Source organism: Achroia grisella, unplaced genomic scaffold (genome assembly GCF_030625045.1).
Source record: "Achroia grisella isolate CSIRO2021 unplaced genomic scaffold, CSIRO_AGI_Agris_v1 utg3600, whole genome shotgun sequence".
Classification (NCBI taxonomy): Eukaryota; Metazoa; Arthropoda; class Insecta; order Lepidoptera; family Pyralidae; genus Achroia; species Achroia grisella.
The window spans coordinates 571,627-593,860 of NW_026712819.1; the positions used below are offsets into that span (position 1 = coordinate 571,627).

Sequence of the window (22,234 nt, forward strand, 5' to 3'; positions counted from 1 at the left end):
TCGATCACGCAGAGTAACTCCGAGCATAGCCCTCTCCATTGCTCTCTGAGTGACTCTGAGCTTGTTCATGGGGCCCATAGTTAGCGACCACGACAACAATAGATTATCTTGAAGAAAAAAAAAATATATGGAACAGAGTTGTATAAGGCGAGTGACGGATGACGTGAGAATATTTTATAGGTCAAATATGAAACGTGTCTATCTCGTCTGTAAGCTGCCAGTCATGAAAAGAGGTGATGATGTGAAATGATTATCATACAAATATATACAGTACACCATAAATCTTTGACATGTGATGCCATCACAATCACATCATCACAATCAACACATCACAAAGGTTACCGTAGCCTATAGACACCTGAAACAGCAGGGGTGTCACTTTAAAGAAATCTTAATAGTCTGAATGGATGAATTCCCTGTCGATGGCGAGAGTGCGATGGGTAAAACCGGCTGAACAATTCTTGAATACACAGTCGAAGTTCCGAATATACAACAGATTATTCACTCGCTTACAGAATATTAAATTCAATTTTCTCACGCCGCGCGTGAATTAGCAATTTATTACATGAAATTAATTAAAAAATGAATGAATGAATGAAATAAAAAAAATATCTTATTAATATTATAAACGCGAGTTTGTGACTTTGGATGGATGTTTGTTACTTTACTTAACTTTACAGTAATATAGTCTAATATATTGTATACTAGCTGTACCCGCGACTTCGTCCGCGTGGAATTTAACTTTATTTTTCTAAAATAAAAGTAGCCTATGTTACTCCTTATTACATCAGTTACCTGCCAAAAAAAGTTCTGTCAAAATCGGGTCAGCCATTTCAGAGATTAGCCGGAACAAACAGAACGACAGACAGACAGACAAAAATTTTAAAAAGTGGTTTTTTGGTGTATATTCCGTATTTATATTCATATGCATGCAATAAAAAACGGTTATTTCAATATTACAAACAGACACTCCAATTTTATTTATATATATAGATGTATAGATTATACTATAATGATATACATAGTACATAAACACATACATCATTTAAGAATAAACTAAAATCTCATTATCTCTCTTCATAGTACATGTTTTTATTTGTTTTATCTCATTTCTTCCAATATGTAGAATATATGTAGGTTTATATATTTATTTCTTATTTATTTTATTTTATTTAACTTTAATGCACACAATATAATATATAGTACAGTACATTTGGCGGACTTAACACCATGCGACATTTTCTACCAGTCAACCATAGGTGGTGCAGAGAATAATTTTTGGCGGTACAAAATTATAAACGTAAACAAAATGCGACAAAATATAAATATATATACAATATATATATATATATATATACTTAAGAGATACAATAATATATACCATAAATATATACAAATATGATACCTATATACACATAAATACATACATATATATGCAATAAACTTAAATATATACCAAATAGTCTGACAGTCACAGAACTAAAGAGAGTTAAATGGAAAAAAAGTGAATTCAGAGAAGAGAGAAAGTTATAAATTCAAATAATATTCCCGTAGTTTACGTTTAAAAGAAAAATTATTCGTAGCAGTTTTAAATATACATACTTACATTTATCCCTAATGTAAGTATGTATATTTAGTAGTATAATAAGTAGTGTCTTATGTGTGCCACCTTCTCTATTCTATGTACATAAGTCCTCTCATCTAGGTTGTCAGTAAGAGATTGCATTTAGCGATAAGACCGCCTTTTGTAATTATTTTACTATTTACTGTATTTTTTTATTATTTTATGTGTACACAATATAAAGTTTTATTATTATTATCTAGACACGCGGTAGCGTGTCAAGCCAAGTTTCAAGTAAGAGAACTGGCGAGCAGCACCGTGTGTATATTTACACGAACCATTTGGAGCCACTTTTGACCCCCTCATAACTCAAAAACTCTTTCACATAAACCTGTCAAATTTGGTTCATATATTGAGACTTGCGAGATAAATATGTTTTCCAAATTTCATAAACATATCTCAAATGGTTATTTAGATATTAACGTCCAAATATCGTCATTTTTATCACTGATCAACTGTAGATCAAAATTATAACGCACTTCCAGATGACCTAGGAAGTTCAAATTTAGCATGCAGATAGGTAATTAGGTGAATATAAATTTTATATAAAGTTTTCATATACGAAGTACACTGTAGCCTTCGCAAGTTCTAAACATGTTACTTGTCGGTTCCTATTTTATTATTAGTAGTAACTAGCAATCGAAGGTAATAATTGGTATATGATAACTGGCCAAGTCAGACCTTAGGCTACAGTATATTATCCTGAGTTATAAGAAGAAATGATATTTTATATTGTTATAAATACATTTCAGGACAGACCATTGCACCCATTTAGATCTCATCTCTTTTGTCGTAGTAGTCAACAATCAAGGCATATATCATAATATTAAACTCGGCTATAATTTCAAATTTATGTTTTTGATGGGATTATTATTACATGGAACTGACGGTAGATTTGACATATCATAAGAGTCTGTATGTAATAAAGTAAAGTATTAATATAGTATATAAGTATTAATAAAGTAAAGATATTTTGAATTTGAATTTGGAATATGTGACCGCAGCCGTTGCCGCGGACGCATCCCCGGCGAGGAGGAGTCCAGGTTCGGGTACCCGCGGTTCCGCGGCAGCGGCCGCCACCACGGGCCGCTGTTCAGCGCGGGCGCAGCCGCCGCCCCCGCCGCCGCCGCGCTGCACGCCCCGCACGCGCCCCACGCGCCCCACGCGCCGCACCCCGCGCACGCCGCGCACCCCCGCGCCGCGCCAGACGACGATGCGCTCTACGAGACGGCGGACGCGGAGCGCCTCCGCGACGCGCCCGATAGCGAGAGGTGAGCCGACAGCTCCATACGTATATGTATATACTCCCATCAGTTGCCTTCACACGTACGCTTCTGGTCAGGCCAGAGTTGGCCTTCAGCCGTAAGTCCTTCCGCGGATTTGGAGTGCCATCTGCACTCGCCTTCTATCGTCCGGTGAAGCTGTTAAGGCCAGCTGCGGCCAACAGCATTAAAGTAGACTGAAAACGTACGCTACGAATTGATCAAACGGGGATCGAAACTATAAATTCAATAGCCCCAAGCGGTACTCTTAGACTGAAGTGGTATCCACAGATCAAAGAAGTAGATGGGAAGACAGATAAGTAATTATTTAGTAAACAGTAAATATCTAACAGGTAATTTGCAAACTGTAGAAAAGTAAGCAAAATATTAATAAGTATAATATGAATTAATATTTATAGAAATACAATAATCATTTATTAAAATAGATACACTTACATGAACTACATATATATTATATACTACATACATATAAATTAAGATAAGGTAATATTAACTAAATACGAATTCAAATACCATACTGATTTAAACTTAAATACCGAAAAGGAAGTTTTTTACTTGTTGTTTGTTTGCGCCATCTATTGACGACTGGGGACAAATAATGTTAACGGCGTGATGTTGAGAACAACTTCGACACAATTCAAATAAACGCAACATCATCATTGTACCTCTGTAATAAAATTATAAAGTAATAAACAATTACCAAAGGAAAGCTATTAATAATTAGAAAAATGTCTTATAACGCGTAACATTGCCATATGGGACACATCTCCATAGTATTTCTATCTACTTTTTTTGTTCTGGGGCTAAATCGTGCACGTTCGACGTTAAATGCGCGAAAAAGTACGCGTCGTGTAAAGGCAACTACTGGTACAAAGAAATCAAGATGCACAGTCTAGTAATTACTTATTAAATCGGCATTGAAGATAATGTGACATATGAAGGTAGGCAGTCATTTCGCACAGTCGTTTTAACTAGCTGAAAATAATGAAATTTTTGATTAAATGAAAATTAACATACCATAACAACTCTGCTTAGAATTTGGCGCATACCTAAGTAGTTGTAATGCTCCATTTTTTTCATCTCAATCACAGTCTTCAATCTTAGACTGTACATCTTGGATTTTTTGTACGCTAATGATATTCATTTTATAAATTCATGAAAAGCATAAGCTGAAGCTAAATATAACTAATTGTTCTACCCAGTAGTAACTCTTAGTCGCTACCGGAAGAGCTTGCTTTTCCCACTCGCTGAAAACACGCGCCATCACTCCCGGACGGGCTTCCTGCCTCCGCAGCGAAGTATCGATGAAGGCGTTCGCGGGCCGGGAGCCCGCCTCGGAGGACACGGCGCGCATCGACTCTCCGTTCCTCTTCTCTATCATTTTCTAGTGATGAATTTATTCAAGCTCAACAACAGTTAGCCCGGTGGGCGAGTGAAGACGCGGTGCCGGCGGCGGCGCGCCGCGAGTACTTCCCGTCGCCGCCGGGCAGCTCGGGCAGCTCGCGCGCGGGCGCGGGGCCGGCGGGGGGCGCGGGGGGCGCGGCGGGCGCGGGGCCCGCGGGACCCGCCGGGGGCGCGGGGGCGGCGGGGGGCGCCGCCGCGTTCCCCGAGTACACGCACTGACGCGCGCGCCGCCGGCCGCCGGCCCGCGACGCCGCGACCGCACCCTAGCCTAGTAATCGATGTATCGAGCTCTGTTTGCACTGTTAGGTTAATCACATTAACGACTAGTTTAACCGTTAGTAAGGAACACAATAAATCTTCTCACGCGTAGCTAAAATAATTAAATAGTGAATCTCGGTGGGCGGCGGCGCGCGGCCGCCGGCGGCGCGTCGCCGCTTGTGAATACATAGTTATTGTTAGTAAATCAGTGACTTGTAAATATTATTGAACTATGAAGTATTAAAAGCACAGTATATAAATGATATGACTGAACTTATAAGTATTGAACATTTAGAGTAATCCGTTGAATGTAAGTACCGAACCGGTGGAGTGTCGCCCGCCGCGCCGCCGGAGAGATCTGTTACGTTAATATTTAATATATGTTCCATTAAATCGATACGCTTTATAACTCTTATCTCTGTTCGGTGCCGCGTTCCTCGTCGGTGGCGCGGCGGTTTGTATGTCTAAAGTAATGTTAAATAAGACATACCGTTTTATGAATGTAGCGTTAAGATTAAGCTGTACGGTGCCGAGGTCCTGTCCGACGTCGAGCTTTCGTTTGGTCTCCGACGGACGAAGCTCAAGTAGCTTGCAAATTAGATAGGCGATTAACAAATTGAGCGCTAATAATTGAAGCTTTAACGATACCTGTCTTAGTGTGGGAAGGCGTCGCCGACGACGCCCGTGGACGAGCTCGACGTCGCTTTAGATCTGTGAATGTTTTGTAATGTCGAATACCGATAATTTGTTGGTCGATTGGTTGATTGAATAGTTGAATCCGACTACTCGATACTGGGTGTCGTTGCCACATCGTTCAGTTGGTCACTAGTTCACTGATCACTACCGTCAGGAAGTAGGGCGACAATGCAACCGTCCCCGGAGAGAACCAATCGCTTTCATTCTGCATCACCTCTCCGAAAATGCGCCCAACTTCGGAATGTAGCACTCTCTATCGCGTTTCCAGTATTTTCATGGTTTACGTAAATTTTCCAAAAATTCTATCAATTTAATGTCGTTCCATGGTTCACTTCAGAGATCTCGTATCACCGTGCACAATAATTTCGTATAAATTAGCCACTAACGTACACATATTCTAAAACTTTAATGTGAATAAAAGTTGTTTCGATTTTATCAGAATATCTATTATTATTGTATTGACTTTAAACGAATTTACGCCGATTAAATGATGTGGAAAGATGTATGTTATGAAATGTAATATGTTATAGTTTTCTCGTTTATTTTATTGTAACAATTTAGAACGTTATCGTTTTAATTCGCGTTTACGCTAGGTTAGGTGGCACGGCCACGGATGTAACTCGTAGATAAAAACGTAACTAACCGTTAAAATATTGAATAAAGTTCGATTAGCCTCATGTCGACTGCTGTCACTCTGGTACGATGTTCACTGGCGCTGCGAGGCCCCGCGCCCTGTTTCCGAATAATTACACTATATAGATATACGTTATACTTAAGTAAGTCTAAATATATACTATGAACACGTACAGGGTAGATGTGACTGCTATACTCTGTAGCTGGGGGCGGCGCTCGCTGTCTGGACACGTGACATCTAGTTAGCCAACCAACAGCTAGTAACTCGTGTCCTGAAGTTTACATCGAAATTATGGACACTCTATTTCGTGTCAACAGCACATTGTACATGAGATTGCGTAAATAACCAAATAAATAAGGATTGCTTATTTATATTATTTTCTTTCGGAGTGATCTTGTAAATAAGGTTGCCAGTATATGGATGTATTTCTAACCTATAAAAAGCTACTGTTAAGTATATGTTTTTATGTAGACAATAAAATATATTATAATATATATGTATATTTAGTTGTATTATAAATAAATAATGAAAAATGTAAAACCAAGTATATATATAGCTCTTGAACGTTACTACTGATATCGTAATTAGTTCTGCACCTCGATGATTCTAAATTTTCATGTAGTTAAATCACTTTGTATATGAGATGAAGGAGTATTTATATCGTTACTTGAATCCCCAATAACGAGACTGGCAACCTGGTTGCAAGATGGAGCGAGTGACCGCTACCCAGCAGGGGTCACGTGCGCGCGTTACACCTCGCTCACACTTGACCAAATATTTGGCATTTGACAGACTTGTTTAATATACAGGATGTTACAGATATAAGGTATAACAAGTTCGTAAGATAAAGATGTTATGTAATTAAAATGCCCAAGTAAAATAGTTCAGGATAACATATTACGACCGCTAGCATGATTTTATAATATCAACCTGTAGCATAGCTACATAATTACATATATCTATGTCGGTATATCTGTTATATTATTAATTAAAAAAAAAAGATAAATAAATAATGTATAAGTTTGTTACATAATGCGTACATCATAATAAAAAAGAGGTTAGCAAAATTTAGAAATCATTTTGAAATTGATTTAGAAAGAGAAAAACATATTGTAATCAGAATTCTTTACTATGCCTCTCTCCCTTGCACTGCTCTACAAGGGTGTTCAATATTGTTTTTCGACAATATAGATAGATCTTGACCTCAGATACTACTAATAAATATATGTAAGTAAAAGTCTGTAAAATCTGTAAAGCATTTCCTACTTTATACCTGAAAACATAGCTCTTATTTTTACTAATCTCATTATTACGTTGTACCCTCTCTGTCACACCTTGAATTTACTAGTACACAAAAAAATCTGTTAAATGCAAAATTGTACATTTGGCCTGGTTTGAACAGGACTGTAAACATCAGGCTGATCAGTGCCATCGACCTACTCAAGAGGGCCTGCCGAAAAGAATGACAATGTTGAAGTATGGTCACTCACTTAATCGTTTTTAGATCTAAAAGCTAATTACTCTTTATTAGAATCATTTGCCTGAATGTAGGTTCAATTTTAATAAAATCCCAAGTATACAATACTGTACTATTATAAAATGCAATACAAATTATAAAATATTTTCTAATTTATTGTCAAAAGGTTTAGCGAATTAAATAAATCTGGAATTTGTCATTCTTTTCGGAACTTTATAACATGTATGCACACAAATAAATCAGCAGTAAGTTATATTATGTTTCGCAGCTTCATTCTTTGCGATTTCCGTTTAACATAATGTAGTAGCGCCATCTACTCTAGACCTTAGCACGATAATTTAAATACCTTCTTTTTTTTTTTTTTTTTATTGCAATCCAATCACTCCCCTCCTTGTAAGTGGGGCGAGGCTACGTTTTAAATGTAATCGTTCGAGTTAGCCATTCGCGTTTTCGTGCTCAAAGCCTTCGCACGCATACCGCAACCCTAGTGTTTCTTAATTCAAAGTTCGTTATTTTTTAAAATACAATATTTTAAATATGGGAAACAAGAGAAAACGAGAAAAAGAAGAGGCAAGAATTATGAAAAAGATGAGGAAATTGGAACAGAAATTACATCGACGAAGACGTATACTTTCATCAGATGATAATGGTAAGTAAATTTTAGTCAATTTCCTATCGCTATTGGCGATCCACTATTGCCGTTGGCAGTTAATATGAACTGTCGTTGACGGTACTTGAAGGTGTTGATTTATAATTATAATGTTATTATTTGTTGTGCAGATTCTGACAACGCCGACGATACAGTGAATACTGATATAAGACGAGTTTCGTCAGAACAATTAACTACAGTTCCAAGTATACCGAATTCAATCGGAATGTCGCCATCTCAACAAGAGATAGCATTAGACATGCCCGATCTGATGTCTCCTTTACCACAGTCGCCAAATGTGGACCCAGTTGTCACTGGTTTAAATCCTTCGCCTGTCCCAGACAAAGAAGAAATAAATGTTTACGTAAATACACCAGAAGAGATGCAACTAGAAGATGATATTTTGCAAATATTAGGTGAGGCACCTCAGCCAGACATAAAGTTTGGTAAAAATATTCACTCAAATATCGCTTCCCGTTGGGAAGATATATTAATAAAGGGTTTACCAAAAGAAGCTAAAGATATTATTCTTAAAAGATACTTTATTCCAGCTAACTGTAGTAATTTAATGGCTCCAATATTAAATCCAGAAGCTAAGGTTGCAATGCCGGATATATTAGTCAAGAGAGATGCTACGCTATTACAAAAACAAAGTCAGATTGGGATTGTATTGTCTGCATTGGCTGAGCTCACCGAGATGATTCTGCAGAATGAAAACTCCAAGCAAAAATTGCTACAACCTCTTAGTGATGCGTGTCGTTTATTGTGCGATAGTCATAACGTGGAAACAAAAACTAGACGAAACATTATTATGAGTTCTATTAATTGTAGTCTACGCGATACGTTCGATACTACTAAACGAGATAAATTCTTGTTTGGTGAAGATTTAGCAGAGAAGCTCAAAGCAGCAAAATCTGTACAGAAAACAGGAGAATCATTATCCCAAATTAATCCTGTAGCATCAACTAGCAGGGTGTCAATTTACAAAAATATGTCAAAAACCCGGAATTTAAACTACAGGGGCCAAATACAAAGGAAACCACCATTCAGAAACAACGAAACATCAAGAGGTCGTGCCTCGACACGTCAGCCTCGCAGCAATGTATCGTTACGCCCGCCAGCACCACCGCCGCCGCGACGAGCATTCTCACCGACCAGGAAGAATCATCGGAGATAGATTCACAGGTAAGTCAATACGCTGGTCGATTACAATATTTTTACAATCAATGGATTCAGATAACTAATGATCATGTTTTATTATCATGGATAAAAGGTTATAAAATACCATTAGTCGCACAACCAGTTCAAACTGTAATACCATGTACCACCCCTAAATCTTCACAAGAGCACAACGAATTTATTAAAGCAATTCAGGAACTAATCGATATCAATGCGATATCAAAATGCTTCCATGAAGATGGAGAATTCATATCCAATATATTTCTTGTGACTAAACCAAATGGCAAAAAACGCTTTATTCTAAACCTAAAACAATTTAATAAATTTATAAGCACCGATCATTTTAAATGGAAGATTACAGAACGACAATAAAATTAATAACTAAAAATTGTCATATGGGTTCTATTGATCTAAAGGACGCCTATTTTTTTGTTAACATCGATAAAATACATAGAAAACTATTACGATTTAATTATAATGTACCATTATAATTAAATCGTAATAGTTTTCTTTACGAGTTTAATTGTTTACCATTTGGTTTATGCACAGCTCCGTATGTTTTCACAAAGTTATTAAAACCGGTTATGGAATTTATGCGATCCAAAAATTGTATATCTGTAATATACTTAGATGACATTCTCTGTATTGGAATAGATTATATCGATTGCAAGTATAATATAGAAAACACATGCTTATTACTCAAAAAGTTAGGGTTCATTATAAATCGTGATAAGAGCTGTTTGAATCCTAGTACGAACTGTAGATTTCTCGGTTTCTGTTTTGATTCTGATAAGATGATTATGCAATTACCTACAGATAAAAAAGAAAAAGTAAAAAATTATATCCATAATTTTTTACATAAAAACAAATGTAAATTAAGAGATTTTGCTAGAATGGTTGGTCTTTTAGTATCTGCTTGTCCGGCATTACAGTATTCATGGTTACATACAAAATTATTTGAACAATTCAAATATCAAGCTTTATTAAAAAATTACAATTATAATCAAATTGTAACTTTACCACATTTTATTAAAGGAGATTTCCTATGGTGGCTGAAAAATGTGGATAATGGATATTCCCCTATAAAAAGAAATCAGTACCGTAAAGAAATTTATACCGACGCCTCATCCACAGGTTGGGGTGCATACTGTGATGGTGAAGAGTCGTATGGTTATTGGAAAGAAGATGAAATAGATTTGCATATCAATGAACTAGAACTTAAAGCTGCGTTCTTTGGATTAAAAGTCTTTGCCAGTAATTATCATGAATGTGAATTGTTACTAAGAATAGATAACGTAACAGCAATTTCTTGTATAAATCGAATGGGGAGTGTCCAATATCCACACCTAAATGAGGTTTCTCGAGATATTTGGAAATGGTGTGAAAGACGTCGTATTATAGTGTTTGCATCATACATAAACACGAAAGAAAATCTTAACGCTGATAGACTGTCTAGGAAGAAATTTTGCGATACTGAGTGGGAATTAAGTGATTACGCGTATAATGAAATTAAACAACAGTTAGGTGTGGCAAATATTGATTTATTTGCCAGTCGCTGCAATTCTAAATGTGATACATATGTTACATGGAAAAATGAACCAGGAGCATGGGCCATTGATGCTTTCACAATTTCATGGGAAGAATTAAATTTTTACGCCTTTCCACCATTTTCAATGATATTGAAAATGATTCAAAAAATAATACTAGACAGGGCGGAGGGTATAGTTGTCGTACCATACTGGCCAACCCAACCATGGTTCCCCTTGTTCAAAAGAATATGTCAGTCAGACCTTATATATTTTTCACCACGTATTAACTTGCTTAAATCTCCTTACAGATCCGTGCACAGCTTACACCGCTCTCTAACGTTGGTTGCCGCGAAATTATCCGGCAGACTCTATTAAAGAAGTCACTAACACCGAGATCAGTAGATATAATGCTTGCATCATTATCAAATAATACATATAGGCAATATGACGGCGGTATAAGAGCTTGGCTCAATTATTGCAGTTGTCATAATTATGATTATACTTCTATATCTATACCTCCAATAATAGAGTTTTTAACGGATGCATTCGATAAAGGTGCCAAATATGGAACGATTAATACATACAAATCCGCCTTGTCTCTGTTATTAAGCAATAATCTGGATGATGATAGACTTAAGCGCTTCATGAAGGGAGTTTTTAAACTAAGGCCATCGAACCCAAAATATAACATAACTTGGGACCCTGGAATTGTCTTACAATTTCTAGCACAGAAATGGCCTAACGATGACCTTGATTTGAAAACTCTTTCCAAGAAGACAGTAACGTTACTCGCCCTTGTGACTGCACATCGTGTACAAACTCTGTCATTAATCCACATAAATAATATTTATACAATGTCTAATGAAATTCTGATAAAGATTACAGACGCAATTAAGACAACAAAATTAAATACATCTCTACCCATATTACGACTTCCGTTTTATAATACCCGTCCAGAAATTTGTCCCGCTCGTTGTTTACAATCATACCTAAATAAAACTAAACTGCTACGCAGTAATAATGACAACAGGCTTTTTGTGAGTTTCAAAAACCTCATTCTAATATCGGCCCCCAGACTATTAGCCATTGGATAAAAGATATATTAGAAGAAAGCGGCATTAACACATCAATATTTAGTTCACATAGTACACGACATGCAGCCACATCGAAGGCTAACAAACTGGGTGTTAGTATAGAAGTAATTAAAAGGACCGCAGGATGGTCTGATTCATCTTCAGCGTTTGCTCGCTTCTACAATAAAGAAATTACAAATAATAATATATTTGCAGAATCATTACTAGATGATACAACATTATAACTATTGTATACAAAATTACCTACAATGGAGAACTGATTTTGATTTGTATATTAATAAAAATATTCTAAAAATTGTCTGCCGACGTATTATTACCTATTCCGAGATATATTATGCAAAAACAAATACTGATAAGTATTATTTGTCATTGTTAATTTTTATTTTAAAATCACGACTTTAAACATCCTACATTATGTTAAACGGAAATCGCAAAGAATGAAGCTGCGAAACATAATTGAAGATCAAACGAACTTACCAAGTGAAGTTCGATCGTAATTATGTGAGCAGCTTCATTCGAAGCGATTTATTATCACCCACCCAATTAATATTGGCATCAATCCCATCCCAATAATACTTGTGATTATAAAATAACAAATAACAGATTCATAACTTTAAACAAAATGACTAACTCGAACGATTACATTTAAAACGTAGCCTCGCCCCACTTACAAGGAGGGGAGTGATTGGATTGCAATAAAAAAAAAAAAAAAAAAAAAAAAAGAAGGTATTTAAATTATCGTGCTAAGGTCTAGAGTAGATGGCGCTACTACATTATGTTAAACGGAAATCGCTTCGAATGAAGCTGCTCACATAATTACGATCGAACTTCACTTGGTAAGTTCGTTTGATCTTCAATTTTGTGGCATAATGGTGTTATAGAAATTTATAGTGTCGGCTGACTCGAATCAGCGCTATGTAAGTACACCTCACTACCGGTGCGTTTTATATTAACAAATCAACAATAGTTAAAGTAGCTCTTGTTATCAATACATACCTACGCTCTATATTTATGTATTCTAAATTGTTATATTTGTTAGTAATAAAGGTATATATTTATCATCAATCTGGAAAAGGATGTAAATAGGACATTGTTCGGAAATTCGCAAAGCGACAAATTTCACGATTATATGGACCTATTGACCAATAAATATGTATGATATTCATTTCAATCGCTTACCTATTTCTCAATTGATACTGTATTTAATCTAATCGAGGAACTGTAGTAATATAATATTGCTTATAATACCGTAATAAATATATAAAAACAATCATAATTTTCAGAATATAAAAACTGTAAATTAAATTCATATTATTATTATAAATACAAAAGTATATCTCTATCTGTTTCTTATTTTTTCATAAAATAAACTTTCACTTGTATATATCTATTTAGATTATATAAAAATCGGTGCAGAGTAATAACCGTTAAATATATTAAATTGTTTTATTTGTTGCGCTACATATGTACCTACAATTGTATAAAGAAGTTACTAATTCATTCTAAACTTAGTATAGTATAACATAATATATACACAAGACATCGTGTTCTCTGCCCCGTATCTTATTCAGTTTAAAGTATGAAGAAAAATTAATAAAATCAATCAAAATAATAAGAAAACAGTTCAACGGTTAAATAAGTAATAATATATATTAAAATTAAACAAACGATATTATTTAATAGTCAGTTAGGAAGTTTAAATATTTTGCACGCTCAAAGTTACTATGCATTTAGAATACATTATGTGTGAAATTTATAGTACGATGTATATACCTTTATTTTTATGTAACCGGAATATAAAACAAGACAATGATAATGATGGACCACTTCGTGTAAAGTGGTACGTGTTGTCTACAAGATCACAAAATACATTGTAAGCCCATGATAATTTAGATAGGTTGGGTACTATTACTAAGAACTAAGATATTCCGTATCTTGTAATGATTATCTTTAAGCACTGTAGAAAAATAACATTGCGAAAATCATAACATACTATGCTCAGATTTACGAAATCGCGCGGAGTTTCGTCGTGCAAGTCGAGCTGGCATTAAGTCGGCCGCATAACATGATCAGAAATTTTCGGTGACAAATTCTTATGCTTAATTAATGACGCTTTTGTTTTGGACAGAAAATTTCTGGAAATGTTTATGACAATATCTATGTTTATCTAACGATTATTACTACGTTCGGCAGGGTCGATTGGTCAGGCCTATCTTTGTATGAAATCTTAACTTACCCACCAGTTTTGCTCTTGATGTGCTAAATGTTAGGGGCCTTACTAATCGGCTCTACTTATCGTAATACCTAGAGACTATGATACTAATTGGTAACATCGCCAATTTGCAGCATTATGCCATATCGGTACCTATACAATTACTGCTGCAGCGCTGTTTCTGTGTAGAATTGAACACTGCCATAGTTAAAAATGTTTAAATACTTTTTTATTTTAAATTAAAAGAAGTATTTAAATCGATAGATTTATTTGTGTGCGCGATAGCAGAGATCAGTTTGTACGCATAGGCCTAACACGTCAATTGCGAACGGCGCCGTACTCCGCCATTGCTCACGGTGGTGCTTTAGACCCCTTGGCTCGAATGTTCTTAAGTCATGAATGTGATTAGATCTTCTCGAGATAGAATGTATCATAAAGGTGGTAAAAATATCATAAAAGATTGCACGAGTTTGAATTAAAAACAAATCAAAGTAGTGAATGTGATTAGATCTTCTCCAGATAGAAGGTATCGTAAAGTTGGTAAAAATAACAAGACAGTTTGAATTGAAAACAATTCAAAAGGATTGAAATGGTATTCGAATCAAACGTATTAATTGATGAGTTTGATTCAAATGTAACATAGTAGTTTGTGCGCTATCAGGGTTCATTATAAAGAGTAGAAGCCAGATAAGTGCAAGCTCAATTATAATGTTCATGAAACTGCATGTTTTTTATATCATCTGACTGTAAACGGTTACCATAGCCTATGAATCTCTGAAACACGGGTGTCACGAGCACGTTGCCGATCCTCAAGAAACCATAGTATACCCTTGTACCTTTCGTATCCACCTGTACATGCATTCAGGCCAAGCTAAATATATTTTTAAATTTTCAATTTACTTCATATACAAATTTTCTTTCAATTTATTGAATCTCTGTGAATAGCTTCCGGCTCGGCTTGGCTTTATAAGTAATCTTGTGACCTTTTTGTATTTGTAATAACAAACAAGCCTTCTTGTAATGCAAGACATCTTGTTTTGCAAAATAATGTTAAATATTTATCTAATCGATCCTAATTTGATTTGATTTCAATTCGTTCGTGTCTAAGATCAGAGTGTGGTTTCGGTACGCTAACCTCTGCGGTCTAGTGGAAAAGATATTGCAATTGATATACAGAGTTTTTATTTCGGTTACTTTAAGCAAAAAATCTTCTAATTCTTCTAAAGTTAATTCTAAAGTTACTCGGGTCAGGGTGTTCTGGGTTGTGCTGTAAGATATTCGCTGACTGGATGTCTTAAAGACCAGACAATGATGTGGTCATATGGGTTGTTATTAATTTATTAGATAATTCAAACTTTTTCTTTACTGATCTTAGATTTTAATCATGAGTAATAGTTTTTTAAACCTTTATGTTACAACATGAAAGAATGAAGAAAAGAAAGAAAAGATGAAAGAAATGAAAGGTGAAATAAAAAATTACTTAGATAGGTCTATTTATTGAATACGATCATTAAAAAAATAACATCATTTCTAACAGTTTGAGGAAAACATGTCTTGCTCAAAAATGTTTTCCTCGAAATAAACTTAAGAACATTCACGTCAAGTAACCAACACCACCGAACTACGTATATAGAAATGTTATAATTAAGTGATATTATGTAATATAAAAATACGAATTTTAAACGAAAAAGACGTTAAGACGTAATTTTCAGTTTGATTTTGTCCTTGTAAATATATTTGCTATATGATTTACTAAATGAATGTAACATATTATTAATGAAAAAATAGATGAACACAAATTTTATGGGTCGTTTTATTATATCTATCACTCTCTAATACTAAGTATGATCCCCAAAGCTCTTCACTGTTGAATATATATAGGCACAGATCAGATAGTTACACCGGAACATCAAGAGTTATACATAATTTTTAATTTTTTATAAAACCGTTTTATTTGTTTACAGTTATCATTAATACTGTCAGTTATTGTACACTACTGAATAAATTTCTCACTATTTTTTTTTATACTAAAACGTACTGTATAGTTATGAAAACATTAATCCGCATCAGATTCATCTAATATTTTACTAACCTGAGAAGACTGACTGAAATGAATAAAAAATACAATTTAAACAGATATATCAACACTATCACTTGTTCTTCGAATTAAAAATCTGGCATAATCATCTTTTTGTGGATCGAACGAAGTTATTTTTTCACATTGTGCTGCAATAGCTGCTTGTTGGATCTGATCGCCAAAAGCTTTGACATCGTCTCTTTTTAAATCGACCATATATTTACGACTCTCCATTATAACAATGGCATCGTCTCGAGCCATTGACCAAATGCTCGGTTTTATTCGAGGCAGAATGTTATTACCTACAAATACACCGTGAAATAAACCCTGGAATTGAGGTTTGTGCGGATAGTGATCCAACGCTGACAGAGAAAGGAAATGTATTTTCCCATAATCTATATCTATGTAAGTATCACGATCTTCCCGAAGAAGTAATGGTGCTTCTGGTCTACTCTCGGAAATCTTTGCATCTAGTTCACTCATCACAACCATTCCTAAATTTTGTTGCATGTCTATATTCATTGCTGTTGCATCAAATTTTTGTTTATACTCCAATTCATAAAGCATTCTCATCACGTTGCGTTCAGATATATCTGTTGCTCTTTTATAATTTACTCCGTGAGATGATTTTAACATATCCTTGTCTTCGCAATCTAATCCATAACTGATATATGGAGACGTTACCATATCTCCTAAATAACCTCTATGCAAATAACGATCACCGCACTTATAAACACCAGCAGCTAGGGATACATTTGGTCGACATACTTCCGTCTCCAGCCATGTAAAGGAAATACCGTGCTCTCTAAAATGTTTATATTCTTGAACGCATATTTGAGAAGCTATTTCTTTAATGCGCATGTGATAATCCCAATCATATACACCGGCTCTGTTGTCATATCGCAGTCCTAGATTATGCCTAACACGATGTTCCCAAAGTTCGCAGGCATTAAATTGGTTTGTATTACCTGTTGTCCAGAAATTCAAAAGGTTTTCCATGTAATCTTTCTCGCGATATTTCATTTGTTCCACAGAAATGTACGGTAGAAGACCATTCATATATTCTGGGTTTGTAATCATTGATACAAGTTGGCGAGCCTTTGCGATGACATACCTCGATGTCGGTGGTCTTAGCAGGATATTCCCGTAGACTTCGAGGAATCGTCTCGTCTTTTCTAAAAGACCGCATCTGGTTGTCCTCTCTAGACCCAAGGAGATGAGAAGAAGTTGCCTCGCAATTAGTTCTGGGCAGCCATCTATGACGAAGAGATTCATGTAGCGCCTCGTATGTCTGTAGGCTTGCGCCAAAGTTTTCATAAGATGTCTCCCGTCACATCCACCGATGACTAAAAAGTTGAGTTCGTATGCATTTCCATCTCCATGCTTAAGATATTCTTCTTGTAGATCAAGTGCTGGACTAATTCCCCAAAACATTTTAATGCAACAACGTTCACAACACGAATGAAAGTGAAGTATGCGACGTCAATGTCATGGCAACAATAAATAGATTGCAGTTTTATTTAGCAAAAGGGGGTTGCTATGGTAACGATTTATTTACATTATCTGCCCTTGATACTCATTAGTTCACCTTCGATTAATTAATTTTATCCATTTAGCTCGAGTAGGTGCTAATTAGCCGTTCAAGGGATTATAAATATCCTGTTTTATTATTTTACTTACAAACTATGCTTCGTATCTTTGCATATGTGCTACTTTTGCTGCAAATTGAATTGTATGTTTGATATTTTGATACATAAGAGTTATGTAAAAATACTTTTGTATATCTATTTATTTTATTTTATTGAGTGCAATTCGCTGTTCTAAACAAAACATGACATCTATACATATAAATAAAATTGGAGTGTCTGTTTGTAATATTGAAATAAACGTTTTTTACTACATGCACATGAATATAAATACGGTACATACACCAAAAATAACATTTTTTACAATTTTAGTCTGTCTGTCTGTCTGTCTGTTTGTACCGGCTAATCTCTGAAAATGGCTGGACCGATTTTGACGGGACTATTATTGGCAGGTAGCTGATGTAATAAGGAGTTACTTAGGCTACTTTTATTTTAGAAAAAATGTGTAAACACAAATAAAGTCAAATTCCTCGCGGACGAAGTCGCGTGTACTGCTAGTTATAAATGTAATCCAACAAAACAATATTTCATGTAGTTACAAATCTTTTACTAATTTATTCTTGCAATCAGTTATAAAAATTACAAACTGGTATTTAAAAAGTAAGCTTGAATTAGTGTCAACTTACTTACTTATTTTTAATTGATATTTGTAGGTATCTCTAACTTATTAGTAATTCTACATTTAACTCAAAATGTGTAAAGTATGTGAAACATAGTTATTGTTTTAAACCGGATTTCTTAAATGCACAAATTTAGGAATATTAACTGTCGTTTTAATCGATTTCTCTTTCTAACACTTTATACTCTTCTTATAATTATGTTCGCCTAGTACGTTTGAATAAATATATCAAAAATGTTTAACAAAAATCGGATTCAGATGGCGCCTGCGTTCTGGTTTGTGAATGAGTGCTAATGGTAATGCTCAGATATCTATCTATCTCATTTTAATGAAATCGATTAAAATGAGATAGACATATTTCCGTAGTTCTCACTCCTTGTGTTTATGTTCTCCTGGTACTTTGCATTTGACTGTCATTACTAAATTAAAAAAATACGAATAGTAGAATTCTGAATACGTTGTTGTAGGCACCTTTTATTTCTGTTTGCCTGGTAGGCATAAGAATATATTCGCAAGACTTACTAAAAATAAATACGAGAATAATTACAACGGTTTGTCGTAGATTGCTCGTATTTCTGTTCGCCTGGTACTAAATATAATAAAATATTGACTTAGTATTTCAATAATAAAAATATACAACGCTATATGTCGTTGTAGACTACTTGTATTTCTGTTCGCCTAGTATTTAGCATAAGAATATAGTCGCAGATTATTAAAGGGAAATATTATTAGTAGGCAGCTTGTATTTCTGTTCGCTTGGTACGAAGCATACGGTATATTTCTTACAGGATCTAGAGTGGTGAAGAGTAACGCATTTAACGTCCTCAAAACGGATCAAAGCTTGTACCAGGCGAATAGATTAATGTATCAGGAGTCTTCAAAATGAATCACAGCTTGTACAATAGCTTCACAGCAGAAGTGTTAGATAGAGACAAAGACATGTATTCAATCAAACAGATGACATTATTTTAGGTAACTAGACCAGCAAGCAAATGACAGCGATAATCCTTAAGGCTAAGTACCAACGAAATCGATCCCTCGTCCAATTCAAACGGGAATTGAACTCTAGTGGTGCCCTCAGACTAAACAGGAAATTGTCCTTCAGAAACCGCGAGTTTGGGAGTGCCATCTGTACTCGCCCCCTATCGTTTGATGAAGCTGTAAAGGGCAGCTGTGGCCGGCAGCATTATACATGTATATTGACGGCCGTGGCATCCATGTGTTCCTAATACTTTCCAGATTATCCTATTCTGGAGTACATTTGACAATGCAAGCTCCTTATCATCAGAGATAGGCTTGACATAGTTACTCATGTAGACGACTTCAAATCCGCCTTCCATTTAAAGCCATCCAGTATCTACATTAATGTATATACGTTTCGCTCACGGGAAATTTATAGTCTATGTTATTCTGATGTAAGCTATATTATTGGTAAGTGTCATGAAAATCCAATCAGATGTTTATGAGTGAAAAAGTAGCAAATATCTATCCATAGTCACAAACTTTCACGTTTATAATATTACTAGCTGTGCCCGCGGTTTCACATTTCAACACATAAATTTCATTAAAAAATATAGCCTATATGCCATTCTGATGCATAAGCTACATCACTGTACAATTTGAACAAAATCCGTTTAGTAGTTTCTGCGTGAAAAAGTAACAAACATAGCCATACTCACAAATTTTCACGTTTATAATATTATTAAGATATAAAATTCTCATATCACACACATAGTTACCATACTCCTCCGAAACGGCTTGACCGATTTTTAGGTAATTTTATATGCATATTTAGTAGAAGAATGAGAATCGAATCCATCCACACAGACAAACTTCTACGTAATAATAAAACAATGACTTAAACAAAATACATTTATTGTATTTATTTATATAAAAATAGTGACATTATTATAAATGTCACACATCTACAGTTAAAATAAATTATGCAATATAAAATTAAATAATAAAATGTAAATAAAATTTTGAGTCTCATAATTATTAAAAATAGAAGAATACAACTATGAATTTATCAAAAACTGACTCTGTACAATACAAAAAGAGTCATAAATAGAGTAGAAACAATTTGAATAAAAAAAAAATGTTTTGAAAATATCTCTACAATAAAAAATGTCAATGCAAAGTGCAAACAGAATTTAGAATGACATTCACAGAGCACGTTAATTAAATATGTAGGCTAAAGTAAGCTAAGAAAAATATCCAAGAAAGAGTAGAAACTCCTTTGATAATATGTAAGTATATGTATGTTTACGTATCTTTATATTTTATTATATATATTAATAGATATATTTATGTACAAATGTATCTTTATGTTCATTACGTGCACCACCTACTATTTTCTTATCTTAATGTTACTTTCTCTACTGGTAGTCTGGAAGAGATTGCTTAGCGATAAGACCGCCTTTTCATCGTATCGTCATTCATATCAGTTTATGTATTATATCATTTTGTGTGTTTTCTTTGTCTGGTGCAATAAAGAGTTTTAATAAATAAATAAATAAAATACCTTCAGTATTTTCAAAACATTTCCTGAATTTTCAAATAAATTATAAATTACCATTTTATCATAATTTATTCATTAAATAATATATCGTGTGTCGTAGTTTCCACTAAAATTAAAAGATAGCGCTCTATGCACACCCGTATGTAGTTTTTTTTTTTAATATGGGTGATAATGGAATGGTGCACCCGCCTGCGCTAACGGTTTACGCTGGCGGGGCACCAGTGGAGGATGATAGGATGAACATGAGGTCACAACCACCACTATACCATGTGCACTGTAGCATGGTGCAGGTAACAGTTACCTTTATTAATAGACTAGAACATTCTGGCTGGGTTAAATTTAAGTTACTACAGTTATTAATGATTTAATATATTACGCATGTGGTACAGCTAAAATACTAAGTCATAATTACAAATTTTCAAATTTGCCGGAAACTTTCAAGAGTGAAATGAAATGTTACTGAAACTGTCACCCGCACTCAGCTACAGCGCACATGGTAATGTACATATTTATACAATAGCTGTACTGTGTTATTCCGATGTATAAGCTACATTATTGTAAAATTTCTTCAAATCTGTTCAGTAGTTTTTGCGTGGAAAAGTAATAAACATTCATCTATCCATCCATACTCACAAATAATCGCGTTTAAAAATACTAGTAAGATTAAAATAAGTACAAACAGGAACATTTTGTAATGTTTAACAAAAGGCGGGTTTAAAACAACTTACCGATAAAATAAATTTCCTACAGACAATGTAACAAAACCCAATACGTATAAAGAACCATATTCATTTTACAATAAAAATGTACATTTATTAATATGTTCAATGAAATCGAAACATCTACATTACATATCATATATCGTATCTATTCTGTAGAGAGAATAATACAAAAACATACTAGACCGAGTTCAAACAATCTTTTACTTAAATATAAATGTACCCGTATAAATTAATTAATACATACACTACATGCAATACATAGAAAACCCCAGACCAATAGTAACAATCATACTCATAATTACAAATGTTCGCAGACATCGAAATCGCGACCGTTGGAAGTGAGGCGATAAGCTATTACTAGACCAATGAGGTTGTTCGAATAATTGCTACTGTCTATCCGTGTATGTATATGTAAGCATAATTAAGTATCGAAGAACTAAATATTTTTAAAATCTTTAAAATATTTGTAATAATAATAGTATTTAAATTGCAATACAAAAATTTGTCTGGTTATCACGCATTACTGGGACTTAGGATCACTTTTACTCTTGTCTTAGGAGCGATGGCGGGGTCGTCTGAAGACGTCAACCGTTTAAGTTCGTGAGAACTGCTT

The 22,234-nt window shown here is 34.6% G+C and overlaps 3 protein-coding genes across 3 annotated transcripts in view; 2 read left to right on the forward strand and 1 right to left on the reverse strand.

Annotated features, from left to right (window-relative positions):
* LOC131843991 (uncharacterized) overlaps positions 1-4,340 on the forward strand; it is a 391,676-nt gene extending 387,336 nt beyond the window's left edge. Inside the window, exons 27-28 of the mRNA XM_059192779.1 lie at positions 2,626-2,892; positions 4,310-4,340. Of these exons, the coding sequence (XP_059048762.1) occupies positions 2,626-2,892; positions 4,310-4,340 (298 nt within the window). The remainder of the gene's footprint in view (positions 1-2,625; positions 2,893-4,309) is intronic.
* A 3,570-nt stretch (positions 4,341-7,910) lies between these two features.
* Positions 7,911-11,561, forward strand: LOC131843992 (uncharacterized). Its single transcript, XM_059192781.1, has 3 exons — positions 7,911-8,022; positions 8,154-9,207; positions 11,039-11,561. The coding sequence occupies exons 1-2, from the start codon at positions 7,911-7,913 to the stop codon at positions 9,197-9,199; spliced, it is 1,158 nt and encodes a 385-aa protein (XP_059048764.1). The 3' UTR covers positions 9,200-9,207; positions 11,039-11,561.
* A 1,278-nt stretch (positions 11,562-12,839) lies between these two features.
* LOC131843990 (dynein axonemal assembly factor 3) lies at positions 12,840-17,562 on the reverse strand. The gene has a single exon (XM_059192778.1). It carries the CDS (start codon positions 17,545-17,547, stop codon positions 16,165-16,167), a length of 1,383 nt encoding a protein of 460 aa, XP_059048761.1. The 5' UTR covers positions 17,548-17,562; the 3' UTR covers positions 12,840-16,164.
* Positions 17,563-22,234: the final 4,672 nt, after the last annotated feature.

What these genes read in the sequence shown, in the direction of transcription:
- LOC131843992 (XM_059192781.1), top strand. Translation starts at nt 7,911, where the DNA reads ATGGGAAACAAGAGAAAACGAGAAAAAGAAGAGGCAAGAATTATGAAA. An exon ending in ACTTTCATCAGATGATAATG is followed by an intron (nt 8,023 to 8,153) that starts GTAAGTAAATTT and finishes TTTGTTGTGCAG; the next exon opens with ATTCTGACAACGCCGACGAT.
- LOC131843990 (XM_059192778.1), bottom strand. Translation starts at nt 17,547, where the DNA reads ATGTTTTGGGGAATTAGTCCAGCACTTGATCTACAAGAAGAATATCTT.